Source organism: Neopsephotus bourkii, unplaced genomic scaffold, assembly GCF_033783945.1.
Source record: "Neopsephotus bourkii isolate Nb327-2 ecotype Australia unplaced genomic scaffold, CSIRO-AGI_Nbou_v1 NB_1234, whole genome shotgun sequence".
NCBI lineage: Eukaryota > Metazoa > Chordata > Aves > Psittaciformes > Psittacidae > Neopsephotus > Neopsephotus bourkii.
This window is the reverse complement of record NW_026901719.1, coordinates 2187079-2214348: the sequence shown is the minus strand read 5'-3', so window position 1 is coordinate 2214348 and position 27270 is coordinate 2187079. Positions and strand designations below refer to the sequence as shown.

At 40.2% G+C, this 27270-nt stretch overlaps 1 protein-coding gene across 3 annotated transcripts in view; it reads left to right on the top strand.

Annotated features, from left to right (window-relative positions):
* Positions 1–327: 327 nt before the first annotated feature.
* Positions 328–27270, top strand: part of VEGFD (vascular endothelial growth factor D) — a 39622-nt gene continuing 12679 nt past the window's right edge. Inside the window, exons 1-2 of one of the 3 annotated variants that reach the window (XM_061364482.1) lie at positions 328–348; positions 26894–27104. In XM_061364482.1, the coding sequence (XP_061220466.1) occupies positions 346–348; positions 26894–27104 (214 nt within the window). In that variant the 5' untranslated portion in view covers positions 328–345. Of the gene's footprint in view, positions 349–10342; positions 10972–26515; positions 26674–26893; positions 27105–27270 lie in introns of those variants that run through there. The other 2 variants (XM_061364481.1, XM_061364480.1) reach the window with 2 other exon arrangements.

Sequence of the window (27270 nt, the reverse complement as noted above, 5' to 3'; positions counted from 1 at the left end):
TTCATGATACGCGTCAGTCCCTCAAACTCTGCATTAATTGTGAAGTTGGAATTGGAAAGGGAACCTTTCCATTGACATCAGCAGAAACAGTTTCACCTGGGCTGATCATTCCTTTTAAATTTCTTCTGTCATTCTAAAAAATGAACTGGCCCAGAATAAAGTTCTTTTTCCCTAATCAGAACAATAAGACAACAATAATAGGCCTGTAGTTACACTTAACATGCTAACTATTCTCCATATAAGTTTGTGTTACATATTGCCTACTTTTGCAGCCTTGGGGATCATCTGTGAGACTGCAATGGGAGATAGAATGCCTCTTACACGAAGTCCTGATGAATCTGCATCATGGTAGGATCTTCTCATTCTCTACGTGTGTCATCTGATCTTTTTCTGTGTTCTGCTTCCTCTTCTGCTGAGTGCTCTTTATTGTATTCAGAACAAAGGTGGGTGGGATGGTATGCATGCCAGAGAAATATTCTAAATGTGGAGTCCAGCTTGGCAGAAAGATTCCCAAGCAATTATCTGTTGAAATGAGTTTATTGTATTTGCTTTGGTCCCTCAATAGCAGAAGACAATTGAAATCAGGGAATTCAATGCTCCCTGCATCAAAGGTCATAGAAAATGCAGATCTGCACAAAACATTTCAAATAGCATACATTTTCTAAGGCTTGGATAGTCCCTTGGACTGTTTGTATGATGTTGAGTAAAAAAGGGAGGGGTCACCTCCCTAAAGTCAAGAGACTTATGTCCAGATGGCTTCAAACCAACTCATTAGGCTATATTTATGAGCAAGTTGTCCAAATCTAAGCTATGTAGCATTTGGCCAAACATCTCTAAGCTCCATGTGATGTTCCTGTGTCTTTAAGTAATAATTATCCCTTTTTATGACTTTTTAAACATTATTATCCTTAATGACTTAATTATTAGATCATAATTATGTATGTACCATGCCTTGCGGCATGGCAAGAAGACATTTGTGCATGTTGGAAGATGCAAAGCCTGTTTGAAGACTGTAGTAAAGCTCTGTGTGAAGGGAATCAGGGAATTCCCTTGCTACAGCCTTCTTATTGATAAAGAGCTCTTGCCAGAACCTGGGTGGTGTTTCTTTGGAGTGAGCTAACTAGAGTGGTTCAAAGGGGGCGAGGAAGTAAGGTAATAATAAATTAGGGCAGAGGAGCAGAGATTCAATGCTCAAAACTCACCAACTGTCTCTTTTTAATGATCTAGAAATACTCTCAGTTCCTAGTCAATCCTGGAAAAAAATGAAAAATTTAAAACCTACTTATTGGATTAAAATCTACTTCTTAGTGTCTTTTTATGGAGCACTGACAATAATTTTTTGAAACCTGAAAATATTTTCTACATCTCCAGCTCTTTAAGATTTGCTATGTGACAGATAAGGACTGTCCTTATCCCTGAAGGGCTTTCTGTCAAAGTGAAGGCATCACAAGAGCAAGAATTGAACATTTAGGCACAGATCATGTTTTCTTTGCTGTGCTTTAAAACTTGTTGAAAATTTGATATTAGGTTAACTACTGTTTTCTAACTTGTCACAGTAGTGATATAGACCCAGTTTTTACCTAATTAAGGTTTAATTTCCTTTGGACTCACATTTGCCTGATTTCTTAACTATTTTTTATTACTTTTAATAAGTATATGCTATTGCAGAATTTAAAGTGTTCACTTCTTATATTAGAAATTCTCCCATATAATTTCCCCACTGCAACTACAGATTAACCTTGCAGTTGATATGAATTTCAGACTATCTCATTAGTTCACTTATTTCTATTTTTTTCCCTTTTCTTTTTGAACAGCACGGATTGGCTTGCCATTCCCTTACTGCCCTTCTGAATCTAGAGGATTTTGTTATGAATACCCTGGCCAAAAGGCAGTACTAGAGTCTTAAATTCATTGTGTTTTCATCAAATACTACCAGCAGAGTAATTCCCAGATGGATGAGGAGGTCTCTCACAGTTGTTGTGATATTAAACAATGCTCAGTGGAAAACCTTATGATTTATATGGTGAACTCTTCTACTCTACACCACCATGACTAGTGGGTGATCCATCAGGCTTTCTGTGTTATTTGAACAGAGTTGCAGAATCTTACACTTGAGAGCAGATCTGGGGAACAGCAGGCAGCAGTCTGATCCATAAAAAATAAGTTTGCATTGGATGTGAGACTGGCAGGCTCAGGGATGAATGAATGCCAGGTAACCAGGCCACTTTAGGAGTCCTCCTATGCTTTGAGGAGCTTTGACAGCAACTGGTCTTCTGAACCTTGATGTCTGCAATGGCTGGGCATGAGAGATAAGTAGGTCATTTCATATAGGACGATGATGGCTCTGGAGTGTTCATTTGATCTTGGTGTGCAGTCATAGCTGGGGTAGCACTACCAGCCTGAGGATGAAAACTCTTTACAAAAGCCACTTGGCCAGGCCATCTTTTATTTTGTTTTCAATAGGAAATGCAGGGTGAGGTTGACAATCTGTGTTTATGTTTGTACATTATTGATAGCAATAGGATGTAATAGAAACAGGAAACAGAAAACCACAGAAGTGCTTTTAAATTTTAAGTGTGAAATAATTAGATTTAGAGGTGAACTTTGTCTCAATACATACTTTAGGGTATATATTTATTTCTCTAAACATGCTCAAGAGAGATGGTTAATCCTCCCCTGCTGATTTCAGGGAGCTGATTTATCCTTTTATTGGCCTAGTGTTTGTGAATGCTAAAGCAGTGAAATGTAAATAATAAATATTTAATCCCCAAATTTTAAGTTTCACCAGATGGGTTTTATTTTCAGATTACTGAGCTGTTACTCTAGAGTGTCCTCAAATAGGAATAAATCTGGAAATTAACTTTTGGTGCTTTGCTGTCATTGTAAATCACTGTGTGCGTACTCTCAGGGTGTTCACTGCAAGGTCAATTATGCTGAACCTTGTGCTTATTCTGAGACCATCTGTTATATATGCATATATTGCTCCAAGGCTGTTGCTTCAGGGTGCCACAGAAGTAAGAAGAGAATCACCTGTAGAAAATGAAAAGTATAAACCCCTCTGTTGTCACAGTTTGCAGTTATACAACCCATTATATGGCGTCAATTTGCCTAGGACTTGTTCAAAATTTCCTCACTCTGAACCTCCTTGCTTATACTTCTCTGCCTGTTACCTCTGATTTGTTAGTTGACATTATTTGTGAAAATGCATGTAAGGAGAGTGGGAATCTCATTCTGGGAGAAATGTTGGGTAAAGGCAGTTGTTCCAAGGAATTTTTACAGCTGAAAGTTTCTTCAAAAAGATGCTTTGTTTTTTGATGAAGACAGGGAAAGGAAGGGAGTGTGAACACAGGTATCTTTAAGCTATCTAATATTTCTTGTTTGGCCTTGGAGCTCCTTGTTGGCCTTGAGGGGCAGGATGTTTTCACAGTACACTCTGGCCAGGTGCACTGGGTCAAGAGTTTGGGGCTTGGGCACAGAAATTGTTCCCAGGGGGTTGTTTCTGCTTATTTCAAGGCATCATCTCCCTGACAGGACATCAGAACTAGGAAGCAAGAAACATCTGAGTTCTGGAACTTGGCCAGGCACTGAAGCTTGAGCTATTCTGTATTACTTTTAACTAAGAACTTTTCTGAGTAGGCTGGATATGGCTAACATGTCTAGAAAAAGGCTAATGGCTTGTATTTGGTTATGAAAATTAGCTTTTTCTGTATTCCTGTTATGGTAGACTAAGTCATGCCTACAGTTCCACTGACTGCTAAAGTCTAGCCAAATGTCTGAAGTGCAAAGATGAAACTAATCTTACATTTTCCTCTTATATCACAAAGTCTGCCTGCCTCAAAATCTTTTGACCAGTTGGGTGAAGCTCCCCAGAAGCATGTGGAGGTGATCCTGTGGTAAGGACTATTTCACAAAACATCCTTGCATGAATTCAGCTTTAAGTGCCCAGATGTATTTGCTCTGAGAATGCAACAGTCACTAGACTAAATGAGTATTTTCTCACCTAACAGATGTTTTATGATGTTATTTTCATCATTATAAGGCTGTGTCAGATCTCCCTGATGTCTTGTAGCTGCTCTGCTGCCACCGTCCACTCTACAGCCACTTGAATTATATTGCTGTAGGACTCTATGCTACTGGTTGAAAAAAGGAAATGTGTAAAGTAAAAGCTGTGCTGTTGCTCTTCCATGTGAAAATATCTATCATTTTGTTCTAACTGAAGAGTGATTTCCAGCTGGTGCTACCTTGTCCATTGCATCAGAAGTACTGAAGTCTGTGCAGCAGGAGCAAATAAGGCTCTTGAACCACCCAAGACATTACCAGAGACTGCAAGGTTAAGGTTGTTCATATCACCTGCAGTCACATCTTTCTCTTGAGAAATTCTAGGCTTGATGTGCATAATACAACAAATGTCTATCCAGCTAAACAAGTTGGTACAAGCTGCACATACCATTAAGACCCAGGGTGATTTAGCAACACGTGTACTGGAGAAACTGAAAAACCTATTACTATTTTCTTCTTTACAAGCACCTATGAGTTCGTCTGCTCTGTTCACAAACCACTATCCAACAGACTGGATACTCACTGTGCCTCACAGTTATACTTCATTTCCTTCTGATACCATAGCAGAGGGTGAAATGTAAGATGTGTGAAGTGTGAATGCAGACATTGAACTGTTGATGGTGAATCTATCCTCTTGGTATCTGCTTCCTTCCTTGGCTTTGTGAGCTGTTTGTGAGCTGTTCTGACATCTGACTTGAACAGGTAGTGATTCTCAGATGTACACCATCCATGAAGTGTTTTGCAGTCAGTCTGGAGGAAAAGTCTTTGCTATGATAATGTATTAATAGTCATGAAGGATGAGTTCTGCTCCCTGGTCAGAGATCCTTTTCTCCTTCCTCTTCTCTCTTCCTCTATTCTCCCTCTCTCTTTTTTCCCTTCCCTTTTTTCTCCTTAACTATGATACCCCTTTTATCTTTCTGTTCAGCTTGCCTCATTTCTCTGTAGAAAGAAGCGAGGACTTGCAAAAGTCGCAAGTAAAATAAAGGCTTGTGAATGCTATTGCATGCCTCTGTAATTAAAGTTTGATTATTGTTCCAGTTATGTTCTCATTAACGGGTATGTAAACACAGATGGATGTGAAGACAAGCAGACACAGAGCTCTCATTATTGTAGATAAATATTAATTGCAGGAACACAAAGGGAGGTCTTGCTTTCTGGATCAGGGGCTGTGTAGGTTAGGCTCCTTAGAAAAACACAAACAGATGCAAAGGAAGCATCACACCAGTTTCATCATACTTGGGCTAGCTAAAGTTGTCATTCAGCCCAGCAGCCATCTCCACAGTAGTTTTTGATCTTTTAAGGCATTAGGCATTACAATGTGAACTAGAGAGAAGCACAACAAGGCAGCTGTGCTCTTCTTCACAAGGCTGGGGCAGAGCCTTTCAAAGATAGAGCAGTTAAAGGTGTGCTCATTCCTCAAAAGCTCAACTAGAAATGTTTGTGATCTTTATCTGCCCTTTGCTGACAGCTCTCCTCCTGCTGCATGCCTTCAACAGCAGCATCCCTTCTCTGAGCTGGGCTGCAGCATGGCATGGCTGACAGCTGAATGGGTGAATATGCTGGTTTGTGTTTGCTGATGCTAAGAGTATGACTGCCTTTCAGCCAAGGGTGTGTTTGCAGCTTGTGTAGATGCTCCCCAGTGACCTTTTAGCTAGTTAGACTGAGGTATGGATAGCAGCTCAGCCACCACAGCCTGGAGAGCAGTAGAGGCACAGTACCCAGTTGGGCTGGCCCGCTTCTCCATCAGGTTTTTCAGCCTGCATTAAGCTCTCATTTTGCTGCAGCAAGTAGATGATTATGGTATCTAATTTAAGGGTAGCTAAAGTGTAACCCTATAAGATGAAGCAGCATCCTGGGTGCTGTGAGGGCTGGCTCTGGGGGCAGCTGCGTGGTACTGCCCCATCACTCCACTAGCACAGCTTCATAAGATTCCCATCAGGCTCTGAGTCTGAGACTCTGCAAGATCAGATTTTGCATATTTTTCTAAATGTTATCGATCCAGCTTAGCATTTGGTGTGATCTTTCAAGCTTTCTGCTATTTGATAGAAATTTCTGATGTCAGTAGACATCATACTAAACATCACTTTATTTAAAATAATATTTCTGATTTAATAGTTACTTGATAATGAATTTAATAATGTGTAATGAGTGACCTTGAATTGTGACATAATTGCTGTCATGAGTATTATTTTAGAAGCTGACACAATTTTTCTTTTTTCTATGTAATTTTCAAGACAAAAAAGTTTCTCTGCATGTGGATTACTTAGAGGAAATGTACAGATCTGCGCATAGAATCATCTTAAAAATACTTATTTAATGATTTGCCTTGGGAATTATGTGATTTCCTTGACATTAAAACTGAAACTGTGGGAAGTTCTCAAGTGTGAGGTACTGGGTGAAACAATGTTTTATTCAAAGTAAAGGCAGTGAACTGCCTTTATTGATCTCCAAAGTTAACCTTGCAATCTGAGACTGGTTGATTAAATTCGAGTTTATTTAGGGCTTATCCTCACAAATCTGTGATCTGAGTAGTCGTATTGATTTATGGCTTACTCTTGTGTTAAAAGGCCTGAAAAATCTTCCTTTTGTGTTTTGTTACATTGTGTTTCATTAAGATGTTTTTGTTTGATGTGTTTCTCTGGTGGTTTTGTCAGGCAAATAGTATCACTAGTCCGCACCTATCTGCAGGTGTAAGTCATTTTCAGATACCCAAATGAATTTACTGTCCCACCTGAAAGAGCTTCAGCTTGAAGAATATGAGTTGTTCATCATTTTCATGAAATTATTCTGTTCTTTGCACGTGTATTCATGCAAGAAACGTGTAAGCTAAGTTTGGCACTAGTTTTTGGGTTCTAGTCATCTGTACTGGCCTTTTTTCTCTTTATGTGCTCTGGAGCCCAAGTATGGAAACTGCAGTGCACTATAATAAGCAGCTCTGTTAAATAAACTGCACGTGGTCTTCATATTCTATCTTAAAAATAAGTGGAAAATACCAAGAAAGTATGATTAAGTATGTTCTTAGGGGCATCTGCCAAGTTCTGGGTCTTTTATATGTTCTCTTCCATCACAAAAAGGGAGTACGGGAATCAATGAATCAGGGTTTCTGTGCAATGTATTGTGAGACTGTTACTTTGAAATAAGACCCATGCTTAAAATATTGTTGAATAAATTATACAACATGTTTGCAGATGAACAGATTTAAACTTCTTTCACCCATTTGAGACATCAGTATTGATCAATATTTGAAATAGACCTGACTAAACTAAATTCTTAAGTTCTTCTTGCAATGACCTGACTCATTGCTCACAATCTATTAGTTGCTCACCTAAATGTGATATAAATGTTTGAATTGGTTCAATATACAGTATTTAGCCTTGCTGATATCAGTGAAGCTGCTTATTCAGCTTCAAAGGAAGAGTCATGTAAATAGCCATGTAAATTTTATTTAAGCACTTTTTTATACAATGTTAGATTAAAGAAATATTAATCCAACCCATGCACAGAACTGAGCAGGTAGTTCTACAATAGCAAACAGATAAACCAAGAAACTAGAATGTAAGTATTGTTAACTTCTGTTCATACATTAAATTAAAACATAGGGCATAGTCTTAGGAAGTGTCTGGTCAGACAGAATTCTGTTCTCTGCTGTTGTAGGGAGCCTGCAATATAATCTCAACATATTTCTGAGTTTTGAGTTTCAACACAAAAGTATTTAAATTGCTCTCAGTGCAGCAGTAGGCAGGAAAAATCACAAGAAATCTGTGTGAGAAGCAGGGCTGAGATGGTGCTGGAGGGAGCACTGATTCATATCCTGAACTGGAGTAGAGAGACAAGAGCAATAAGGAAAGGGATGGGGGCAGTGGTGCCAATGATAAAAACACTGCTTCCCCACAATCCCTCGTCAGAGTTGCTCTGCTGTCCAGTCAACTGATTTCTCTTGCTTTGCTTTTGCTTTCACTAAAAACTTTGAGCTAGAATTAAAGTCCTCTGCAGTTAACAAAAGGGTTTTTTTTTCCTCTTTGCTAGTCTGTGTCTGTGGCCTAAGGGAGAGAATAGGGTTTTTTTTGTCTCTGCCTGCGGCATCTAACTTGCTCTTGTAAACAATTTTGGTTCAGTGCCTCAGGCTAAGTTCAGTCTTTCTGCCAAAAAGACAGAGTTGGGTGAACCATTCTGATCAACCATTTGCTTTGAGAAAGATTCATCTTTCCAGATGTATTCGGAGTTGAATTTGGTAAGTAACAGTGACGAACTAGAACACACACAAAATATGACTGAGGTGCTTCCCTCCGATATTTTCAACACAAGCAGCCTTGATTTTCTAGTGCTAGATTGCTAACAGTCCCTTACATACAGTCTGTGTGTCTCACAGGGCAGAAAGGCAATCACCAACTTCACTGTGAGGCTGAGAAAGTGAGACCCCTCGGGTTTGAATTATTTTGCTTCTTGATTTAGAGCAGAGGCCTGAGCTGTGCTCTTGTTTTCAGAAACATGCCTTCCTTGCTGATTTGCAGAACATACCACCACAGGTGCTTTTCGTTTTCCCCACCAGAACTGTTTTGCTTCATGTAAGCAGTTAAACACTTGCTGAACTGATGGGAGAAATTTCATAGCTGGTATTTAAAAACCTCAGTGTGGCTCCTGGGCTTTCCCTTGTTTCTGCCAAGTTATGAAGTGGAGAGTTGATGGCTGTGAGAAGGACAGAAGCAGTCTGGCTGATGGCTGGAGGGAAGGCTGGCTATGGGTGCCTGGTCTGGCTGATGAAATTTGGCACCAGCCCTGCCAGGGGAACAGAGCAGCTCATCCCCGAAGGGTGCTGAAGACGGGCTGCATGAGTATCGTACACAGCAGGCTTTAGGGCATGAGGGCATGTATTGTTTCTTGCCTGTTTTGTGAATCTGGGTCTGTGCTTCAAATAATGATTCCATACATGAAAGACGCTGATGGCCAGACACTCTACAGGTCAAAGAAAATTATTATGACACAGTCCTGAGAGGATGGTGGTTATTTCTGTTTGATCCCTTACGCTTAAGCAGTACATCAGAGGCTAAAGCATTATTCATTTATTTCAGCAAGGCTTTCAGCTCCTGCAACGAGATGGATGCTAGTATCAGAAGGGAAACAGAGACATTACAAGGGGTTAAGGGGACCATACATAAGCATTAGGTAACGTGTTAATTTAAAATGATGAATGAAATAGTTAAAAGTATTTTAACAGTAAACCAAAGTACAGACACAGAATGTCCCTTTTAGCATGGGGCCTCTGAAACTGACTCTGACTGTCAGCCTGGACACCGGAAAGGTTTGAGGGGGAGAAGCAGGTACACAAAGAAAGCAGCTTTTTCACACAGATTTCAAAGAGGTGAAATTCCTGCTGACCTTGTACAAAACAGTGTGGGGTGGGTGGGGGAGGAGGCCAAAAATAAGAACAAGAGGCATAAGGCAAAAGCTAAAAAATCACACAGTTTTTACATATGTTTTTAAAAGATAATGACTCAGTTTACAGACTGTGTTCAAATAATTTTCTCTCCAATGCCCATTTATGACAAATACTTAAGGAGAAATTATGCAAGCTAATGATAGTTACAGAAGGACGACTTGTATTTAAGAGAGCTACTGCTTGGATGTCACAGCAGTAGAAAACCAGTGCTCTGAAATATTAGATATGTGACTGGTTTATGTTAACAACTGTATAGTCTGATTCTCTAAACACTAAGCCATGTGAGAGCAGAACTACCCTCCTTAACACAGTATATTATTAGAGCAATATAGATTTAACATGCATAATTATCAGAGCCTTCATCTATGTTACAATTTTAAATGTTAGATCTCCAATTTTAGAATCTCCATTATAAACTGTGGGAATATACAGAGAAAATGCATGCACAAATTGGGGCAGAAATAATTATTGTGTTTTGCAGCAATAACAACAGATTTTTTCCTTTATATCTGTAGCTTTATAAGGTTTCATTACAAAAATAAAAGTCTTGTTTTCAACTTTCCTTTTAAAAATCTATCCAGAAAACCTATACAACATAAGACAGAACACATTAAAGAAAGTCAGTCTTTCCCTTCCTCTTCTTTTCTTTTTTTTTTTTTTTTAATAGCATAAAATGTGTGTGCTGTGTAAGAACGTGTGTTGAAGTTTCATGTTTCAGGTAATCTTCTTTAAAATAATGAGAGTCCAGATTGCATCAGTTAGTTTAAAAACTGCTATGCTATTGGTAGGGACAAAATGGGATTAGAGCCAAAGTTTGACTGTGTTACTGCCAAAGTCTGTATCAGATTTAAGACACATGCTTCTGCAAGCTTCCATGAAGGTTGTGAAAAAAGTTTTAATACAGGGCTGGATTACAGCTTTCAAGCTCAAAACATTGGCCACTACACTACCGTCTTAAAAGCCTGCTGTAACACGGAGCACAGAATAGAGCAGATTTCTTACATTTTCTGGACCACAGATGGATTTTGAATGTCTCTTTGTGTCTTGATGGAAGATATGTGAACTTCATTAACCGGTATCCATACCTGATCACTTGTGAGCGTGTATGTGTATACATACAGATATATATAAACCCTTATCATGGTTTTCTTTCAAGTGTATCTAAAATCTGCTCTAAGAAATGACATTCTCTAGGTGAATTTGCAATTATTTTTTCAGCAGTAAGGAGCCAGATATTTGCTCTCGGATGTTGGAATCTTTTGTGAGTTTATAAGAGAAATTCTGGAAGCTTTTCTGTACTGGTGATAGAGAAATGCATTTTGAAACGGATGCCTCTAGCTGTATGACAACATCTGCATAGTAACCTCTGGATTATAAACATCAGAATGTACAAACTGTGGGCAACTGTGAATATTTTCATAGTTTCTTTTCTACATCTCCTGCAAGGATCTGACTATGAGAATGGATCTGTGAAGGTAGGTGATCTTTATTTACTGTCATTCTTAATAATCCAAATTGCCAGAATTATATACATTCAGTGTGCAAAGCGGTGGTCTTTTTGCTGTTTTAGTGGTTAGGGTTTTTTATGTGATGGTTTAGTTGCACAAATATTTAACAGTCATAGAGGAAAGAGAATATATAATGAAGAACATATTTGCTGTTTAATATTTTATGTCTTAAGTAGTTATTATTAACTACTTGCCATATACCTTGTTCTTATTTAAACTTTTAGTGTCAGTCATGCAAAATAAAAGCAAAATCTAAGCAAAAATGCAAACCAGAGTATTTAGAATACTCATTAAATACACTTTCTTATTTCAGGTATTTATTATTGCAGGAATTAGTATCCTTGAAAATTTTCCTCTAAACCCACATGTTCATCACTTGTTCACTTGTTTGCCAGAAACCAGATAAATATTTTTCTTCTATCAGGAGATATTACTGAGGACTTAAAATAAGCATCAACTAGTAATAATAGAGAACACTGCCTGGAAAGTAAGCTTTCTTCTGAATATAATAAATGCCATAAAATTTAAGCTGAAGTCTCACCTTGAGAGTAGGATTCTTCAGATCTGACTTTCTGAGACAATGTGAGAACATCCAGGACAATCATTTAGAAAAATCAGAACAAAAACTGGGACAAGTTTCTACATGTGCAGTGGGTCCAAATATGATTAGTTTGGTGTGTGGTCCAGAACAAATTATTTGTTTTTCATTAAAAGAGCAAAACAGCTAATATTTTTGTTTTCACTTCAGAAAAACGTCCTGCTTGCAAGAGATGACCACACACTAGCCTGTGAACTGCACTGCAGGCTGACCTGTGTTTTAGAAAATAAATGCTGTTATGTGCTCAATTGCAGACTGCTGTTGCCAGCCCAAGAAGTTAGTAGTGGTGAGCGATGTGTGCCTCAGAATGACTAATGACTAACCTCTTTGCCTGCACACCATTCACAAGCTTTTAATTTACAACCTTAGCAATCAGTCCTTTGAAGGCATTAGGACCAGAGTAATCAGCCTTGCATATATTACCTTTATGCACTGCATGACAAATCACTGGTTTCTTACATGTAGCTGTCACTTTATTTAAACCAGAAAGCACCTTCTAATGTAGAATACTAGCCATTGTATAATTGGCAGTGATTACAGTTCTGTCCTCACAAGTTTATTCAACATAACAGTAAACTCCTAATTAGTCCTTTAATTAAATTTTGAATCTTATCCACTTTGCCTGGACTAAGTGGAAGAGCTCTTCTTGTTCAATTAAAATAGTTTATAGTTTATTCACTGTGATAGGATTGTCTGTTCAACATACGTACATCTCTAATTGTTTTCATTGAAATTTGGCTACCACTCTCAAGAAGCCAACTTAGTCACAGGGTGCTGTATATAATAACAAATCACTGTCAGTTGCCACTGTTAGATATACGAAGGTATTGTGTAGATCATACTAAAAAGGACTGTGTTTCACATTCACTGGCTGCTGATTCCCACAAGGAAAAGTCTGGTTTTTCGCTTGTTCTGGGTTTTTTTTGTGTAGACAGAGATTTTTGGCTAAGCTGATTATTCTTCTTTTAATGTTTTACATAGTATGCTAGATTTCTGGTTTGTTAAAACAAGCCAGAATGAACATGAACAACCTGTGGGCTTTTGAGTGTGTGCATATACTCCATAAAGTCCTTCACGTTGCAGTGTTTAACAGTATAGAGGGTTATGCCTATTCTTACCATTTGCACCTGAAATTGAATTTGCAGAACACAGAAATGATGTATTGCATTCACCTACTATACCTTATTTTTTTTTAAGTTCTGTAAGACCTGTGGCAGCATTGCCTGGATAAAAACCACTATGTCAGAATGCAGGTAATATGCAATTAATGAGACCCAAGAAAGGTTAACCACCAGCAACCCGCTCTCCTCCCTGTTGTATGAGTTCAAGTAGCTGAGCGCTGCCCAGGACACCTGAAGTTTTAAACGTGGTGATGCTTTAAACCATCAGGTGGTGTCAGTGTGGTATCATGTGGTAGAGTTTTGGGGGGCTAAAGATTTGAATATTACCTTATCTTATATTCTGCATATATCCTTATTATTGCAGTGAACATATAAGCTGCCATGATTCAGCAAGTATCTCTGTTGTGCTTGGCTTTTCCCACCCTTCAGAAATTCCATCCTCTTCTAGGTACAGGAGTCTTCTCCCCCCAACATGTGCACACCAAGGCTGGTTTTCCCTGCCTGCCAGGCCCAACTCCCTTCTCTCTCCATTCCTGACCTGTTCCAGTCCCAGCATTTGAACTGTGTTCCCTCACCTCCAGGACTTGGGCTCTGTTTCCCTACTGGGCTCCCATTCACATTCTCCATGTGCTGCTCCCCTTCCTACTTGCTTTCTTCTGGATGAGGATGTCCTGCTTCTCTCTCAGACTCTTAGGAGGTCTGTCCAAATTTCTCAGAGACAGCACTACCAGACCCTTTTGCTTTCTGGTCATTTCTGACCCTTTGCTCTTCCATTCCTAGCTTCTCACTTTGTCTCTGTGATCACGACTTCAAGGCTTTCCTTTTCCTGACCTCACTTTCTAGTCCTGATCTTCCTGGATGCTCTCAGCCTCCTCGGCCAGGTCTTGCCCTCTTCCATCAGTGTTCATGTCCCCTTCAACAAGCAAATCCAGCAGCTTCTCTTCCCTGGCTGCCCTACCCCAGTGGCCTGAAGGAGAGGAAGGGCAGCTCCTCTGTTCTGATTCCCATGGGGTGGACCTGCTGTGCCTCTGCTCTTGAATGGAGTGGGGTCAGCACAGACTCCATCTGGTGAGTGTCTAGCTGCTAAACCCTGGCAGGTCCCTGCTGTTGCTCTTGGAGATTTTTACATTTGGGTGGATTTTTGCAGAGACAGCAGCAGACACATCTGGGCCAACAAAGGTTCCTCAGGTGTCAAAACCTCACATCTGTGATCTACAGCAGGGAAACGCCAAACATTTGCAAAGATGAGATTGCCAGACAATGTTTTTTTGCACGGATGAAGAAGGTGCTTCATCCTCAACTGCGGTCAGACCATTTTGGCAGAGAAAGCAGAAAAATTATTAGAATCCTTTTGAGGCAGACATCTGGCGTGGAAAGTTTCAGCCTGAACATCTAATGTCTGGCAGCATTTTCTCAGCTCTTCAGAAACAACTGGAAGACAGTCTCATGGTGGGAAGTGGCGGGCAGACTCAGCCATGCAGGTGTCAGGCAGGGCTCATACTGAGGCTGGAAGCAAGCCCTCTGTCTCGCACACCAGTTTCTTGATTCCAGATGCCAGCCTGACATGTGAAGTCCTATTTGAATAATTAGATTTCCACATGGGTTTTCTGAACACTGAGCACTTCTTAATTAATTTTTTTTTCCCTCAGGAAATGCTTTAAAAGTTCCTTGTTGAAATTTTGTTCTGATGGTCTGTTACCTTTTGGAAGTCCCTCAGCCAAGGAACCACAAAATTCTCTGTCTCTTTTCCTGTCTCTCCCCCACACATTTTTCCTCTCCTACAGCAATGACAGACATGGCTACTTTTTCCAGAATTTTAAAATTAGATGCAAAGAGCAATGTCCTACATTCATCAGAGCTGAGGTGAATTTCTTTCAAAGAAAAGCCAACAATCTGTCAGAGCTGCTTCTGCCTTCAAACACTAAAACCACCTCTCTAATGAGGCTGAAAGGTCTCGATCTCTGAGAATTGGAGTCTTGTTGCTTCCTGCCCTATTTTGTCCCTTATTAATAAAGTGTTAGGAGGAAGGCAAGAGAGGGGGACAACTGGTAGTGCCCAAGTTATAACAGACTCGCAGCCTTTTGTTTTTGCAGAGGTCTTCTCCCCATGGTGAACCCTCCTTTGGTTCATTAGAAAATCAGAAATCGACAGCTGCGAGGTATATCACTGAACTAGAAATCTGCTTTCTGATCAGAAGACCAAGGGCGTAGATTTGATTAGCCCAAGAGGTAAATACAGCTGCTGTCTGTTACATGCACCCCTTTCCCACAGCTAAACTTGTTTTACATCTGCACTAAACACTGATACAGCCTAGAGTGATCATTTTTTGTTCTAGCAGATCTTCTTAGATTCAACAATCTCATAACTGCCACTGCCAGCTGGACAGAGGTGGAAGCCACTTTCTAAACACAGCTGGTACAAAGTCCTTGTTCACTGGTGAGAATGAAACAGCACTTACCCATGACGCCCAGGCCCTCGACCACCTAAGTAGAGAATGCCTAGGAATACTGGAGAGCCATCACACTGTGAGCGGAAGGAATCAGGAAGCTCTTTGCATCTCTCCCTTCCTTGAACCAGCTGCAGTCTGTCTGTGCAACCAAAACAGAGCTCTGCACAGAAACCTGAGCAGCAGAGCTGGATGTAACCTTTTGTCTCTGTAATTACTACTGATGTTGTTTTTCACATAGATCTATGCAGCTCTCTAATAACTACTTGCAAATGTTGCTCAGCTTCCAGAAAAGAGAGATTCTATCTCATGGGAAAACTTCCTCAAAGGCAACTTCTGAAAGTACAGCAAACTGCTGAACAGCTCAAAAAAGCAACTCTAAAGGTTGTTGGAAACATTTTCTCTGTTTAAACTAGCATTTTTGTCCTCATACCCAGTTTCCTCTCAAAGCTAGCAAACTTTTTTGAATTAAGATTATGAAATTGTGGTTTTTCAGAAGTATTTTATTATCCCCACTTTGTCACTGTTTCTTTTGATTCTCTGTGATTACCATCTCTGATAGGCACAATGAGCCAAGAACATGTGAAAATTTACTTGCCACATTCCTGCAGAAATGACTGGTTTTGCTTTTCCTTCAGGAGTGGGAAGCTATCAGGGAGGTTGTGAGGAAATCCAGTTTGCTCTGACTTATCTGCTACTGCCTTGACAAGGTACAGTGAAGGATAAGAGAACAATTCTGTACTGTTGTCATACCACATGGCATCCGTCCTTGGCTCTTATCAAGCTGGAAAGGAATAAGGGGTTCTAATACACTGCTACTTTATCAAGAGAAGTTCTTGCCTGTGAGAAACAGCAAAAAAAAATATCCCTTCCAGCTGCTGATCCAGCCCAGTCCATCTCAGCTAGGATTGTAATGTCTGGGGATAGATCAGAGCTCTGAAAAGTACATCAGGCTGTTTAGATTAACCAGATGCAGCATTTAAGAAATTCATTGTGATGGTCAGATGTTTGAAATTAAATCAGCCCTAATTAAACTCTGACATCAGTTATGGCTCACATCTAAAACTCAGTGAAACCAAGGGGAGACAGGAAGGCAGGTTCAGAGGGCAGCGGACCAACTTTCTGTTAATTTGTGGTCTCAAGGCAATTGAAACAAGCAATCCACTCAGGCTCAGGGAGTGCTGCTTGTCTGTTTTCTGCAGCCTGCTTGTGCTTTCTCCCTCACAGGCATTTGAGTTGTTTCTAACCACTAATGCGGTGGGATGGAGGCAGGCTCCCACCGGAGGCAAACAGAGAATTAGTCTGCTTGAAAATGAGGAAAAATAAACCTGGTGAAAACTTTGGCTTTTGAGACCTCTGCTGCTGTGTCTGCAGATTTTGTTCTCATCCACACTGTCTCTACTCCAGACTAGATCTGAGTGGGCTTTACCTGTGTCTTATCTCCTGTGGACACCATATTGGTATTTGAAAAAAGTAAATAAAGTACAGTTGTAGCTGGTAACTCATTTATTCTTATTCCCTTTATAAACCTCATACAGTAGTTTTTATAGTTATCACTAAATGACTGGGATCTGTGTTTCTTTCAGACCTTTCTCTCAGCAGTAATATGTCCAGCTACAAAACTGGCCATCAATGTTTCTTGGGCTTGGCTTTGAGATATAGTTCCAAAATCACTGTATTGCTCAGTTTCCCTGGGGGGAAAGAAATGACCTGAGATATTTTGCTGTGGGGAAGTAAATCTGATGTGACACCTTCCCCCAAGAACCCTTTCTTTAGGAATTTCTTATTCCTCCCACTATGAGCCAGTCCCTTAACTACTTCACTGCCTGCTTCATACCTCTCCAGCATGTTTTGGAAATCTTCATCATTCTTGTTGGGATTTGAGGAATAGAGACAAAATTCTGCATGTCCTCACTACAGCTGCAGAGCACCCATTTGCCCATGGGAAGACCAACCAGAATTTGCTTTTTTTTATGTCCTTGTGAATGAGCTATATATGGGCTTCTGTATCATTGAATAGCAGAACAGTTGATCAGGGTATTTTAGTTTGCTTGCACTGAGAAGAAATCACCTGCATTAAGGACACCTGCATATTTGTTCTATTTTCTTCCCCAAATGTGACCTACAACGTGGGACCCCTCAACTAGTACTAGAACACAATCTAGGATTCTTCCCACTTCAGCAGAGTCATACTTGAATATAACAGACATGCAGAAAAAGACATGGGATTTGGCAACCCCATGCGGGCACCACATGGGTTTGGAGCGAGGTGACTGCTCTCCTTATCATCAGGAGGTCAGATGGCTTTGTCTGAGCCATGCGTCTAGATGGGAAGCATGCTGGGTTAGTTTTGAGAATTCATAGTCAGTGACTGCAGCGTGGTCACTATTTGTGTGCAGTTGGGGAGGGAGTTTTTTTGAGTCGGGTTGCATTGCAAAAGTGTTGCATCATGTTACTGTATCATATAGCACCATCGCATGTAGAGAATGTGCCATGCAAACAGGCAAAGCTTTTCACTTTAATTAGCAATGTGACTCAGAAACCACGTTAGGATACTTTCCTGAACTGCTAGGGAAATATTACTTAAGAAAAAGTACAATTCCAGGAAAATGTGTGCATGGGATTGGGGTAACATAAGTTCATTCAGTACTGGCAATGGCTTTGCTTTGTGAAGTGACATTTTAAAACCCAGCCATCCAGTTGGCTAGTCACACTTCCAAAACATTTATTAAAGTGTCTTGGGGCAAACCCAGAAACTGATGAAAGCACTAACTGAAGGAATCTTCATCACATTAAAAAATATTTTCAAGTATTAAAACACACATAGTCATCTGATTTAATTCAGGTCTCTGTTGCTGAGCCATTCCAAAATCACTGTCCAAACCCCAGTGACTTCCAAAGAATGAACAAATACCAGAAGAAAGTGTCCAGAGTATGGGCACACTCTTTGTAAATATATATAATGTGCTATTTTTGACATGTGTACCCTATCACAGTCTTAGACTAGCACCTAACATTCTGTATGATGAAGTAACTCTTATGTAATACTTCTAGGCGTGCATGGCTGCCTATACAGATTGCAGCAATGCAAGACAATATGAACGAACATACAAGCAGAGGCTCAGAAAACATACTGTAAGACTCCCAAAGCCATCAATAACATTTGGGATACATCAAGGATTTACCAACCTGGACTTTCATGACAATCCTTAGTGACCAAAGTGACCTTTCACTAAACCAAGCAAATATACTTTGTGTGATCACCATGCGAGAGCTCTACAGGTAAACTCTTAATGTAGATAACGAGGCTTGAAAGAGGAAGAAACTCCATACCATAGGAGACCTACTCTTTTCTTCCATCTGCCCATCTGGCTTTTCCATCTCTGCCACAGAATGATGCACAGGGAATGTTTTTATCTTCAAAATGACATTCAGCTGCTGTGAGGATGTTTTCTACAAGAGCCAAAAGGCCTGGCTATGGGAAGAAATATTTGTTTAATGATAATTGTAATTGATTCGCAAAATGTTTGATGGCTGGGGAAAAGCCTCCCTCATTGTGGTGTAAGGTTTTAGCTGGCTAAAGGTCTATAGTTGTGAGAGGTATTTTGATAAAATACTATCAGTCTATAACTGCTTTGGGCATGAAAAAGAATATTAAATATTCTGAGATTTATGCTTTGACAAAATCATGCACAATTCAAATAATTTCAGTTCTTTGAATATTTTGGTTCATTAACACCAAGAATACAGCATCCAAAATTTCTAATCTCTGAGGATTTTGGTAATGTACATTAGCATGCTGCTAAAGTCTGATTTGTTTGCTGTAGCACCACAAAAAATCTACTCTAGTTCAAAAGGCCATTCAAAATATAAAATAGCTGTTCTCTTGAAGCCATAGGGTAGCTGACGTAATTTGCTTATGAATACATATCACCTTCAGCTAAAGTAGAAGTGTTTGTCACCACCTTGACTACTAAGTTTAGGAAATGGGTAAGTCTCCTGTCTTCACTGGAAGAAAGACTGGAGCTCAGGGAGACTGGAAGGAACTTTCTACCACACTGAACATCAAAGGTGGAGCAGTCTAAAAATTGCTTCATAATTTCTGGGTCTTGGTCAAATGCTGTTCTGACATGGTTTTAGCAAAAGAGGCCCTCAAACCTCACATCTGTATCATTGAGAAATGTGACAGTCTCAGATAAAGGTCTCCCTATAAGTCTTCTGCCCCATCATAGAACACCCAGTCAAACTACTAGGTTTACCATTTTACATTTCTCCCAAACTTACAAGTAACATATTTGTCACTCCTTCTTTCCATGCTTTGGCAGTTCACCACTGCTTTTCTTACAGGACAGGGCTCTATGCAGTTTTTTTTTCAGCAGCCATGACACACAAGACTTCAGGATGAAGTGGTGTGATCACACAGCCACCCTTCCTGAGAGGATGGAGGGCCAGGGCTAACACTCGAGGCACAGGGGAGAGGTTTCACATAGGCTGTGGGTGGAGGAAGCAAAACTTTTGCCCTGTACCTATTCTTTAGTCCTTGAGCTTTTTCTGGGTAAGCAGGCACTGATGAGGGTAGAGATGTGAGCTTCAGGCTTTCCACTCAGAGTACCATTTCCTCCTCTGCACACACAGCAAGAGTAGCTGTCTGGGCATTACAGCCAAGTGACACATCTGATGTATATTTTTGCTGGTGAGAGTTACATGGAGTCTCCTTTTGGCGCGGTTGCAGAAAATACCCTAGTAGTGGGCACAGCTGAAAATATTAGCAGGAAAATCAAGGCAGTAATTCACTCCGGGAGCTTTGCAAAACAAAAGGTGCTGCCCTGGTAATTTGCCTTAGAGTCCCCAAACCCCAGCTTCTTTTGACTATCATATGTCTAATGCAACCCTCCAGGCTATTAATGCTGTAACTGTGATAAGTTAATGTTCGGTCTGGACAAGGCAATGCATTGAGACAGCCTATACTGTTTTCTAAGTATCAGAACAGATTTGGGTATTTGTTTAAAAACAAAGTAATCATTTGAAGGTGGAATGAAGTATTCCATGCTCCTGAAACTTCATCCATGCCTCTGCTAATGATGGCAAAGACTGTAATTGCTTCTGAAAAATCCCACGACAAACCCATCAATTTCAGGGAAAAATATAGGAAGTCAAAATACCTCATTGTTTTGTGGTCATGTTCACCATAATTAAGAATAACTTATTATTTATGCACTTATAATGCACAGATAATCAGGCTTACAGAGAGGATACAGTCAGGGATGAGATTTCATATACCAGAGGTTCATAGCTGACAGAGAATCCAAATTCTGTTTTTAGTGGAGCTGCTGAAAAGCAGATGGTTTTTCTCTCTTCAAAAATGAAATATAATGGTGATGATAGAATTAGTGCAAACTACTATGTGTCAGACATGTGGTAGAGTAAGACACCTCATGCTAAATGTTTTTAGGGTGATTCAGTTGCTTGTTGATAAGGCAGTAAGTCACTCCTGCAAGCCTGATGTTTTCAAGCTGCAGATTCTCTCACTATTACCCGTTATGCAACACCCCCAGGACACAAGATGCTGTATTATAGACAATATTTTTTTAATTATAAAATTTGGCAGTGGTTGAGCCTCTGCTATCTCAAATTCATGGCCCATCACTCTGAGCACTATTTTCTGTGTTTCCTTGGTACTCCCTTTGGATGAATGCCTTCCTCTGAGTTCTCTCATTCTTTACTTTAGTTGTAGACATCAGGTTAGGAATCATCTTTTTATTCTGTGTTTGTACCTGACCCCATACTCCTGGGAGTCACAATAATGCTAAAAATTCTAATAAGAATGATGAAAATTCTCAAAAGGAGTTCCTCTTACTGCAGAGACTCCACACAAGCTTGTCATTCTCACCAGGGAGACAGACCTTCAGACACCCTGTAGATCTTTGTGTTGGCCTCACAATGGCAGGAGTTATCCTGTTTTCTTGCCAAGAGAAAACAAGACTTTTCCACAGGAACTCCCTTGCAGTTCCCTGGCCACATCAGCTCACAGTCTGTGTGCTGTGAGCCTCAGCATGGCTGAGCAACCACTCCATGGCTTTGAGGTAGGAATTGAAATTCTTTCCCCAGTCCAGGCAGCTGCCATTGCTGCCCTTTAGCCAGCCCAAGGTCCTTCAGACCCTGCTGCAATTGTTTTTCCTGGTTGTTTATGTTTGTGTAATAGAAAAAATTATGAGGGACTGCTGTCCCTCATAAACTGCTTGTGCTTTGGATAAGGACAGGGGATTTCATCTCATTTGGCTGAATGGGATTCAGGTCACCTAACTACTGCTGAGATAGTGACCTGCTGGCTCCTCCTTCAGCATCAACAGAGAAAAAGAGGCTGTTTGGAGGAACAGTTTATCAAACATACTTTACAATGAGATGAACATGCTTCCAATAGACCTATTTTTCTCCATTAACTGGAATAGGAGTCTCAGATATTCAGTTCATATTCAGTCAGGTGAAAACTCATAGGATCCTATTTTTTTTTTTATATATAATGATTGTGGAGTGGCAGGGAGCTGTAGGCACTCTATCTCTCCAAGATGAGCCCATGACTATGATCAGCTCATGGGATAAGAACACCCTGGGGAAGAAAATGACTTCATGGAAGAAAAAGAGGTAATTTTCAAATGTAGCATGCACAGCAGGAAAGTTCCTTGGTATTTTCATGTGGTGATGAATCATCTACCTAGTATTTAAACTGGTTTGAGTCTAGTTCTGAGAACAGCCCTTGGGCATCAGTGGAACAGAGGGAATGCAGCTCCTGGTTGTGTCAAGTCTTTGTCTTCTATATGGATTCTCTCAAACTGAATGTATCTGCTACTGCTGCATTAAGCACAAAACACTTGCATAAAGGTTCAAAATGCCCTTACATGCTGCTAGCACTCTTTTGCTGATGTCCAAGTGCCCTCACTTCACGATGAACACACACGTTGGTTTATTTTGAAAGATTTAGTCTGAACTTAGCTTAAACCTTTTTGGTAATGTTTGTGTTACCAGGGCATTAAGAGAGTCATCACTCTGTTACGCAGCTACAATCTGCTTTCCCTGGCAAGATAAAGCTATTACCTTCTTTGATTGCTTAACTGCTGAGGGGATGGATCATAAAACAGTGCAAGGTTATTGAGAGGTTCCTTAATCATTTGTCCTGGCCTCAGACGCAGTGATAATGTTGAATTTCCACTGGTATTTATGCAGCTCTTCCCACAATAGTATCTGTGACCCTAATGCAGAAAACTATTCCTTTTCAGAAGAGCTCTTACATGTGTTCAGCTTTAAGTAGAGGTTTATATCCCACTGTGGATAAAGACTATGAGGCAGAGAGGAATGAATTTTGAAAATTAAAAAAAAAAAAAAAGAATTTAAAAAGAAATAAAAGTATTCATTTTGGGTCCTAGGCATGTGTTTGTGCTATAGGTCCTCAAATAAACTTAGAACTTCAGTGGGTCTTTCTTTCACTACTGTATTCCACACATCTTTCCTCCATTGTTCAGAATACCTCCAGGAGATCCTGAAATACAGCATTAATGGAAAGGCCATCTATGTCATGCTGCAAAGAGCCGCACATGCTAAAAACGGGTATCAGCAAATGTGGTTTCTGTAGACATCAGTTTGCAAAGGGTAGGATATTTTTTCTCAGGCAATAAACCTAGGAACTTGTCGAGCATGGAGGAAAAGGTGCAAACTTCTGAACACCTGATAGGAGATTGTCAGTACTAATTCTCAAGAAGGGGCCTCGTTTAAACAGTGCAGACTATGTGTGGGATTGTGCATCTATGTGACATGATAAGCCAAATATTTCACTAGCATAAATCAGTGGAGAATGAACTCAGTGTCTGATTTAAGACAGCATCCAAGGTGGGAAAGGCTACTGAACATATCACTGTTTTTTCTCTTGTTCCTTTCCAATGCTAACTACTTTTAGGGCTTTTCTGGCATCTGAGATTGCTAAGAAGAAGATAGATAGTCCATTATGGTTTCTTTTGGAAGGACAAAAGTTGTAATTATCCAAAAATCACAGTGCTAACCCACATTATCATTTCCTGATGTCAGTGATGTTGCTCACAGCCCAAATAGAGGAAAACAAATACTCCTCTTTGAGTTGAAGAATAGTTCTGGAACATATGAGAGGTCAGTATTACAAAAAACATACAACTTCATTTAAGTATGAATCTGATATTTATCTCTGGGTATGGAATCCATTCTTAGATAAGATATTTAGAAAAATTATATTGATAGCAGCAGTAAATGAAAGAGGTAAGAATGAACTACTTAAACTTAATATGTTGTTATTGATGAGTTCTATGTGAACATCTCTTGTAGGCAATAACATTATGTATTTGTTTGATTAAAGGGCATATGTACATTTATGGGTACCAAAAGTTGAGGACATTTTGAGCTTTCCAGTGATATAGCTCCACAGGTAATTTGTTCATTTTGTGAGCATGCAAAAGACAAAAGTTGGGATGGGGCATCCAAAACTTCTCTGGTCAACTTGTTCCAGTCCCTCACCACCCTCATAGTGAAGAATTTCTTCCTAACATCTGCTAAACTTGTAAAAAAAAGGGTAAAACTACCCTTTCCAGTTTAAAGTCATTCCCCCTTGCCCTATCACTACTTCCCTTATGAAAGTCCCACTCCAGATTTCTTGTAGGCTCCTTTTAGTTACTGGAAGGCTGCCCTGAGGTCTTCCTGGAGCCTTCTCTTCTCCAGGCTGAACAACCCCAACTCTCCCAGCCTTTGTAGGAGAGGTGCTCCAGCCCTCTGATTATCTTCATTATCTGAGGCTGTAATAGGTTCTGTGTTTTCATTTGATGCTACAGGATGACCGGAAATTAATGCCTTGGGAAGATTTTGTGACAACACACTAGTCAGTGCTGCTGCGCTGTAGCAAGAGGGTGCCCAACTGGAGCAATTTAGTCTGTGGTGTCTGAGGTAGTAAGGCCATGCCCTGCTGACTGGGGCTGCTGTACTTTGCACATTCTTTTAATTTTCTAAGCGTTTAGTTTTGAATGCCTTTAAATTGTGCATAGCTACTTTTGTGGTTAATATATATAAAGATGAGTGATAAGCTTTTGGATGCTGAACAGTCTGTGCTCTAGCAAGTGTTTAGAAGAGCATTTTAGGTGAGATTATTGTAGTAGTCTCAGAGGAGTCAAACCAAAGACATAAGGTGGCATTTACTGTTCCTGTTTTGGCTCTTAGGTAGTTGGAACAAAATTAGGTGCTTCTTTTCAGATGTTTTATACCCCAGATAACTGGTGAGATTGATTTGACCAAAGATCCACCACACTGATACCTTTCATGATCTTTTGAGCCTGGGCTGGCTGGGCAATTTGTAAATACCACTATGATGCTCCAATATCAGAGGTACTTTTTTATTATTATTACGAGAATCCAAATCCTATTGGAGATGCATTTTTTTGGTATAAAAATGACTTCTACTAATATAACTCATTCCTCTTTCTATACAGTAGTACTTGTGAAGGCATGAGTTAGTTAATTTCAGTGTGTTCAGTCCACATTAGGAAATTGTACAGCTTTAAAAATAGAAAAATGTTTAAACTAATACACATTCTTGCTTTAGATAAACCCAGAGACGTTTGTTGACCATGTAGAGGCATGTATGTTTTTTCTGTCCCCTTTCAACTTAGGCTTAAAATTTATTTTGCTCATATAACATTAGTAACAACTCTTGATATTTAGAGTAAAAGAAATGGAAAAGCTAGTCCTAAGCCAGTGACTCTTACAACAAATGCAGGGATATATCTTCTAATTTACAGAATACTGTCATCTCATTTTACAGGTTCTCTGTCAATGATGTCTAGTTCAGAAGATGGTGGTTCAGCTAGAACATCTTTTTGACCTCAAAGAGAGAAAAAGAGTCATGTTAATGATTATTAGAGTTCAGTTTTAATATTTTTGCTCCCATTACCATGCCAGTGCCAGTTCTACAGTCACATGTTTTGCAAGGTCAAGGAGACAGTTTGTGAATGGGTGTGAATACAAGCTGCGGTTCTTAGAACAAATGAGTCTTGATGCACTGACCTCAAGCTGAAATTCAGCTTTATTAGATCAGCAAAATTCCAGATAGCTTTTTCGTAAAACTATCTTGAAATTCAGTTTCTGGTACTAAGTATTCACATTTCTTCTGAGTTGTTTGTCCAAAACTGTTGAAATGGGTTTTCCAGTTTTCACCACATATGAAGTGCATGAGACATCATTCACCTATGAAAACCTGCCATCTCTATAATGAAACATGGCAGCTTGCTAGAGCACAGTACAATGTTCTGTATGGGCATAAAGAAGAGCAAGTAACTTATTCTAATTTAACTACATAGGGAATTTTAGGACAGTAAAAGGTAACTACCCAAAAATGAACTTGGCCCATATGTACAGGATAACATCTGTATCGTTGCAAAATAAATGTCACAGATATTTTAATAACAAAGAACAGATGCGCTCAGTGCTTGGGTTTTAGATCTCATCTAAAAATGTTCCTCTTACAGGTGACCCTTTCTGCCACCCCTTCCCCAGTCCTATACAGAGCACTTACTTGCTAGCTATTCAGACTGCTACACAATTCCTTGCCAGCTTCCTATAGTTCAGCTTTGCTTTTAAGAATTGCCACTTTATTTATGACGACTGGCACTGCAGCTCTTTATATGCAAGTCAAAAAGTATAGTCAACTACATGACCAGAGAGTATAGCTGGGAACACAGGTCCAGTGCAACACAGCTGTTTACGGTAATCTTGTACTTGGGTTGAAGGCAACAGTTTTCAGCAGATCTGGGTAAGTCAGTGGAAATAAATACTCAATGTCTTGATAAACACACAAACACAGACTTCAGAAAGCAGCAGCAAAGACACCACTATTGTTCTGGGGTGCTGTGCACTACTAAGTTTTCGTTAAAAAGGTATTTTTTAAAAAGAAAAGCAATGTTAAAGTGATGGTGTAGGTCTTTGTAGGGAGTGTTCTTCCCTGGGAGCAAGGAACGGTCACATATATCACTCAGGTGGAAGATGAAATTACTGTGCTTAATGCTGCTGCGCAGACACAGTGCTGAGGTTGGACTTGAGGCCACTTTGGCTGACTTGGGCATGACCCAAACAGTAGTCAGATGGGGAATGGCAGGTGCATCCTCCACTTTGCAGCACGTTGAATGCTGTGTTTGCCTGACACATGGATAGGCCCTTGTATTTTGGGCAGCTTCCAGCTGTATCACATACAGTGATGTCTCATGGCTGGCACCATAGTTCTGGCATCTGAGGTGGCTTGCTGCAAAGGCACGCAGCTTGTGCTCACCAGCTGAACTCATTCAGGTTGTCTGTATGGGTGATTTGGGATTCACGCTCGCATGGCCAGGCAGCTGAGGCTGATCATCAGCAGCATTGCCATTGATGTCTGCCAGGTTCCCTGGGGACCAGGGAACAGCAAACCCTGCATTTGTCAAATAGCTCTGAGGGCTGTGATGGGAAAGGTGGATATCCCTCCTTCACACTTTACATGGACACAAATCCTGCAGATCAGTGTGGTGCTGGGCACTATCAAACCCTGGGACATCTCTGTGTGCTACTGTTTTCCTAAGTACTCTCGGCTGCTCTCAGAAATATGCTGCCTTTTTCTGCAAGTGCTCCATGTGCTCCACTGGTGGAAGGCTGTAAAGGTACTGGCTTCCTAACTTATCCCTTCCCTTCCAGAGGACATCTTTGTCAGCACTGGAGCGGTCAGAACAGCAGATCAGGAGAGCATCCAGCCTGGAAGAGCTGCTTCGCATCACTCACTCTGAGGACTGGAAGCTGTGGAAATGCAGGCTAAAACTTAAGAGTCTGGCCAATTTAGACTCCCGCTCTGCATCACATCGTTCTACCAGATTTGCTGCTGCTTTCTATGATATTGATACACTGAAAGGTAGGTGCAGGTTTGCAGCTGAGTCTGATCTTGGCTTCCGGACCACTGATTCTTGTGCAGTAAAGTGTTAAGTACCAGGGTTTCCTAGAATACACCCGTACTGGGAACAACAGAGCATTCATGGAAAATGAATTTGTATGAAAAGAAATGTAAAGCAGCAGCCTGA